General features: G+C 43.3%; 1 protein-coding gene across 1 annotated transcript; it reads right to left on the bottom strand.

Annotated features, from left to right (window-relative positions):
* Window positions 1-1,832: 1,832 nt before the first annotated feature.
* Window positions 1,833-2,873, bottom strand: RNF113A (ring finger protein 113A). The gene has a single exon (XM_007953330.2). The coding sequence runs from the start codon at window positions 2,871-2,873 to the stop codon at window positions 1,833-1,835; it is 1,041 nt and encodes a 346-aa protein (XP_007951521.1).
* Window positions 2,874-6,653: the final 3,780 nt, after the last annotated feature.

Here is a 6,653-nt window from a genome sequence, read left to right as displayed (position 1 = left end):
CACCAGCCTTCTGGTGAGCAGTCAAGTGCCTTAGGCACTATGCTACCAGAGCTCCCTTAAAGGGATTAATGAATGTAAATAAAAAACATTCTACCCCAGAACTTATTCTTGCATCCGTTTCCTGGGATAAGTCCAAATTCTAATCAGATAAATAAACATGTACTAAGAATTTGGCTTATCTGGCCTCCTTGCTTCTTGCCTGCCATCTTCCTGCAATCCATCCTATAGCTTGCAACGACAGTAATATTAAATAAAGATAAGTCTGTGATCCTTTCCCCAAACCTCTGCTTTCTCACCATTATCTACAGAAATAGTCAAAGCACCTCAGCTTTGCATTCAAGGCTTTGGCCTCAATCTCCCTTTTCAAACCTCTGTTAGCTTATTTAATAAGCACTGGGCTAGTTGCTGAAGGAAGGTGCTCTGGTGGCGTAGCGCCTAAAGCATTTGACTGCTAACCAGAGGTTGGTGGTTCAAGCCCACCAGCCACTCCACGGAAGGAAGACTGGGCTATCTACTTCCATAAAGATTTACAGCCTTGGAAACCCAAAGGGGGTCATTATGAGTCACAATAGACTCGATGGCAGTGAGTTTGGTTTGGAGTTGCTGAAGGAGTTTACGCACTACTTGTGGAGAGGTACACAGACTAACTTTATTGGAACCCCCAACTCTATTATAGTCTCTATGGACATGAATAATTCCAGACAAAGAATTATTTTAAAAAAATGAAAAATTAAAAAAACTAATGTTTTTGTCTTCTGCAGGGTCACAAGTTCAGCCTAGAACTCAATGTCCAATGTGTTGGCCACAGCCACATTTCAAGTGCTCAGTAGGAACATGCCTCTAGTGGCTATCATATTGGACAGTGTAGCATAGCCTATTTCCATCATCTATGAATGGGTAAGGAGCTCTGGTAGCATAGTGCCTAAGGCACTTGACTGCTAACTTCTAGAAGGCTGGCAGTTCAAACCCACCAGCCACTTCTCGGAAGAAAGATGCAGCAATCTACTTCGGTAGTGATACCACCTCAGAAACCCAAGGGGGGGGGGGGTCACTATGAGTCGAATCTGACTCCATGGCTTTGAGTTTGGTTTGGTTTATGAATGGGTAGGGAACTCTGGTGGCCTAGTGCCTAAGGCATTTGACTGCTAACCAGAAGGCTGGTGGTTCAAATCTACCAGCCACTCCTCGGAAGGAAGATGGGCCAATCTACTTCCGTAGTGATATTGCCTCGGAAACCCAAGGAGGGGTCTCTATGAGTCGAAATCGACTCAATGGCAGTGAATTTGGTTTGGTTTATGAATGGTTAGGGGAGGTCACCTATAGGTGCTTCAAAGAGAGCAAGAACCACTTCCTATACATGCACCTTGTGGTGCTGGCTACCAGTCCCCAAATCTCATTCTTCTACCCACCCACCCCCAGTCACACATCTTGGCTCTGATGCATTTTGAAGGTAGTGTTAGTACAGGCCCTCAGAGCTCCCAACAAAGATGTGTGGACATCCTTAGCAAACTATTAAGTGATACAGAAATGTGCTATAATAAATAAGTTCAGGTCTTGCTTCCATCACAGCTTTGGTTACTTCAAGCAAATTCTCTCTCTTTTCTCCACCTTCAAAAATCCCACCCCTATTATTTATGACAAAGGATTCTGAAAAGTATGTTACACACAGGTAAAAAAAAAAAAGTTCCTAGGGCTAAAAATCCAGGTTATACATACCTTGATGCTTTCACAAGTCATTCAAGACCCTACTTCACTACCTGCCTTCTCCTCTTGGTCACTTTCCATAAAAAGGAAGGACACAGAGAATTAAGATTTCCAAAACAACAAACCATTTATTCTGAGATTTGAGAATTATGAGAAGTAATGGGAACTGGATCTTCATCGAGATCTTCTGGAAAATCGGAAGCACCACTCTCTCCTGCAGCTCGATTCTTCTCCAGTTTGGCTATCAATTCTTTCGCTGGATTGAAGACACCATTGGTCTGCTGGTCACAGACATAGCAGCGTGGGGTGGAGCGGAAATGCTGCAGTGCACAGCTCTCGCAGAAATAATGCCTGCACTTGGTGACAACTGGGTTTTGGAAGGTCTGGCGACAGATGAAACACTTGAATGGTATTTCCTCATCATCGCTTCCCACTTCATAGTTTTCATCTTCATAGACACCATAGCGACCCTCATCAAGCTCACGTTCAATCTGCCACCCATGCTTGTAATCTGAACGGTCATGGAGGAACTTGCAGCTGTCTCCGAAGCCGCAGAAGCCAGTCTCTTTGTAGTCTTTACAGATATCAGGCTGGTAATCCCAGCGCACCGTGGCACGTAGATGCTCGGGAGCTCGGATCGGGCCCTTCCGGACCATCCCGGAGGAGGCATTGCCCATAGACGTATCCTTGGGCTTCATGAATTTCTGGTAATTGTTGATTCCCCGATAGATCTTGTCATCTTCCTTGCCCCTCAGCTCCTCCTGGATCTTTTGGCTGCGCTCAAAGATGGCTTGTGCGTCACGCTCTTTCTCAGTGTCTAGCTCGTAGACAGCGGTCGCACCCATATCCTCAGGCCCCACGGGTTTCGCTGAGCGGGTGGACTTATAGACCACACCGAGACTCTCAGTCTCATTCTCCTCCTCGCTACTCAAGTTGCCATAAGCCGCCTTTTGTTTACCGCTGCTACGCGTCTTCTGTATCATCGGATTATGGATCGTCCTCTTTTTTTCCGGGCGAACCACAGTGCTGCCTTCCTCATTACTGCTGCTGCTATCTCCGGGCTCTCGGTTGCAGACAGGGCGCTTTCTGCGGCCTGCAGTACCTTTTCGTCCAGACTTTTTGAAAAGGAAAGTGCACACCTGGTCTGCCGGAGAAAGTCGCTCTGCCATTTTGGAGTACTGAGCGCCAAAACGCCTCTGGAGTGCACGGCAGCGCGGGCCCCGCAACGTCACTGCACGACACGCGCTCTGCAGGGCGTCGCAGCCAAAGAGGCTGCTGAAAACACTGCTAGAGCACTAGAACGCTAGGGGCGTGATCGCGAATACACTTGAGCCCTACCGGACCCCGTCCCTTCCTCCAGAGAAGTACGTGACGTAACCTCGTTGGTGGAGTGCCGCGGAGCTTACCCGGAAGTGAGCCGAGGCCGGGTCACCTTTAAGTGGCGTAGAAAAAGGTGGTGTTGCGATGTGGTTTGAGATTCTCCCCGGAGTCGCCATCATGGCGGCGTGTTTGCTCATTCCCGGAGTGGCCACCGCGCACATCCAAAGGTTCTCTAACGGGGGCAAGGTAAGGCGGATTCCCCAGCCTCGGGGCTGATCCTGCTCACTGGCGTTCCGAAGTGGACAGTGGGTTAGGGAGGCCCTTCGAATCCAGTGCTTCTTTCCTCTCCGAGGTGGAGAATACCAAGGGCGGTCCTCCTCTTTTTTCAGTGTTGCCCCAAATCAGAGGCTTGTGCAATGCAGTCTGACAGAAACCGCATCCTACTCAGGCAAGAAACAGCTAGTTGCTGTTCGGAGAGGGGCAAAAGGCAGAGTAGGGATTGTTGTTGTTGTTGTGTGCCGTGGAGTCGTTTCCGACTCATAGCGACCCCTCCTTGAGTTTCCAAGGCAGTATCTCTACGGAAATAGATTGCCCAACCTTCCTTCCGAGGACTGGCTGGTGGGTTTGAACCGCCAGCCTTCTGGTTAGCTGTGCCTTAGGCACTATGCTACCAGAGCTCCCAATACTATGGAAGTAGATTGCCCAATTAGGAAATGAGAAAAGGTGGGTCTAAACCGCTAGGCAAGGAAGAGAGGCCTCGGTTAGCCTTTGTCCCCACTCCCTCCCACTTCTAATCTCTATACTTTCTTGTTCGATTTTATTTTAATTTCTCGCTTTCACGTTTCTTTGTCCTTAATTAGGTTTTTCCTTTGACACCTTTAATTCCCTACTTTCTGTTGCAAGCTTTTAGGAATTTACCCCAAGATCCTATTTCTCTCATCAGGTTTTAATTTTTTCCCTCTTCTTAGCACTTCACATTATCTGTACAATATAGTAAGAGTACACAGTTACTTGCTTTCTGGTTTTTTATTGTCCTTCATATGTTATTCACCATTATTGCTTCTGCTCTTTGGAATCCTAAAAGGCAACAAGTAAACTATTCACTTTAAAAAAAAAAAGGAAAGAAAGACAGTGATGCTGGTTAAAACAGAAAGATGTGAGAAACTACGTTTACCATCTTAATTCTAAAGTTTAAGGGTCTGATTTTTGTTTAGGAGACTCTGGTCTGGATAATTTGGTTTATATTTTCTGGAATGTTACTTTTTAGAAGTTCTAATGTTCATATATAGGTCGGTAATCTTTATAGAGTACAATAAATAATTTTTTTTTATTTGTAGGAGAAAAGGGTTGCCCATTTTGCGTATCAGTGGAGCTTGATGGAAAGAGATAGGCGTGTCTCTGGGGTGAATCGTTACTATGTATCAAAGGTAGGCCTTGACCATAGCCTTGTGTCAGGGTGGGTTTTTGGAATGCTTTGCCCAAGGTCATAAACTGGTAGGAAACTGATGGAGCTGACGTTTGGACCTTAACCTCTATATTATATCACCTATCCAGTTGGTAGTTTTTTCATGACCTCCCTTGTCAAAATAAAAAATTGGCAATGCTGTTGTCAGTTCTGAAATTGTTTCTGGAGGTTTTACTGGCGTATGTAATCCAGGAGACTGAGAAAAATTGATTTAGAAAGTGGTTTGTCACTACTTTTCAAAAAGATTTGCAAATGAGTTTTAATGACTTCTTTCCTGTATTTTTTAAAAATGAAAAGGAGCTCTGGTGACACAGTGCCTAAGGCATTTGACTGCTAACCAGAAGGTTGGTGGTTCAAACCCACCAGCCACTCTGAGGAAGGAAGATGGGACAGTCTACTTCCATAAAGATGTACCCGCCTTGGAAACCCAACAGGGGTTGCTCTGAGTCATAATCGACTCCATGGCAGTGAGTTTGGTTTGTCTTTTTTCGTCTTCTGTATAAATGGGTACATTTTTAAACATTGTAAATCCTATAATCCCCAAAGTTTGATTTAAAAAATATAACCCAAAGGACAGTGGTATATATTAGTGAAAGGTAAAAGAGGATAGATTAAGAGGATTCATTTGTGTACCCAAGTGGGAAATACGCAAGGTGTAGAGTTGCACAAGCGTGTGTTGAATCTCTGCCGTACTTAGGTGTTTTTAGTCTCTTTAATCCTGTTTCCTCATTTGCGCAACAGATTGTTAGAGACTACCTGATAGGTTTTTTTGATATGACAGTATTTGATAGAAGTTCAATCAGGTTATTTCCTTCCCTTTTTGTTAATTTCTGTCTTCTTGTTGTTGTTAAGGCCTATTTGGCTCAGGGGCATTGGAAATTATGAACTTGAAATCAATGATACCTAGATAATGTGTTGTAGGTTGGTTCGATCTGCCAGCCTCCTGGTTAGCAGTCAAATGCCTTAGGCGCTATGCCACCAGCGCTTCCCCTTAAAATCTGTACATAGTCTGAAATCCCTCGAAAGAGTACATTTACTATTAGTTTACTGTTAGCAGTTGAGAGCATTTTCTTTCCATTTGAATAATCCATTTAGAGTACAAAACTGCTGGTATCCCAAAATCTAACCATAGTATATTTTATGGAAATACAAAAGTGTGATTAAAAACCATGATCTGGAGAAAATGCAGATTAATATCTGGGCAAATGTTTTTCACACTAGATCAAAGGATATGTGCATCAAAACCAAACCAAAAGAGTTGCAATAGGCTTAAGATTTAAGTGTTTGCTCTAAGATACAAGTAAAAGAAATAAGCTCTAAAATACCATGGAGAATAAAAAAGATGCAGTGCTGTTAAAGAAGGGTGAAGGTTTTGACTTGATGGTCAAATCTCTCTAATTTTACTTTAGTTGAGCCTAATGCTGGTTCTTGACATTTTGTATACCAATAAAAACTAATTGATGGCACCTTCTAAAGCACAGTGGAAGAAGGACTTTATCCTATAACATTATAGACTATATAGACTGTAGCTGATCATAAGGAGAAATGATGTTGTTGTTTTAATCCCTGATGGAAATTGTGCACGACAGGTACTTGTTGGTGACTTAAATCATGAGCCGAGTATAATCAAGCACTTATCTAGATATTTTTTGTCAACTGATATAAGAGCTTAGATTTGTTTAGTGCCCTACTATGTACAGAGTGCTTTATCCAAATTCATTTAACTTCTTTTTTAAAGTTATGTAATTTATGAATCATTGTGTAAAAATTTTGAGAATACAAATGATAAAAAAGCAAAGGCCCTTTTTCTCCTCCATCCTAACGTGCATAGACACTCATGAAATCCTATTCCTTTCTCCTTGGGTAACCATTGTTTTCAGCTTGTTATATATATATCCTCCTGGACTTTTTTGCTGTGTATTTCTGTTACGTGTACATATAAAAAAACATGCATGCATATTGCGTATACATATAAAAACTAAAAACCCCACTGCCATCAAGTCAATTCCAACTTATAGTGACCCGCATAGGGTTTCCAAGGAGCTCTTGTGGCATGGTCCCTAAGGTATTTGACTGCTAACCAGAAAGTTGGCAGTTCAAACCCATCAGCCACTCGGTGGAAGGAAGACTGGGCAATTTACTTCCATAAAGATTTACCGCTGTG

Source organism: Orycteropus afer, unplaced genomic scaffold (assembly GCF_000298275.1).
Source record: "Orycteropus afer afer isolate SDZICR_OR568_19922 unplaced genomic scaffold, OryAfe1.0 scaffold00387, whole genome shotgun sequence".
Classification (NCBI taxonomy): domain Eukaryota; kingdom Metazoa; phylum Chordata; class Mammalia; order Tubulidentata; family Orycteropodidae; genus Orycteropus; species Orycteropus afer.
Note: the sequence above shows the minus strand (reverse complement) of the source record. Positions and strands in the feature narration are given on the sequence as shown.

Coding starts and splice junctions, on each gene's coding strand:
- RNF113A (XM_007953330.2), bottom strand. CDS start 2,873: ATGGCAGAGCGACTTTCTCCGGCAGACCAGGTGTGCACTTTCCTTTTC.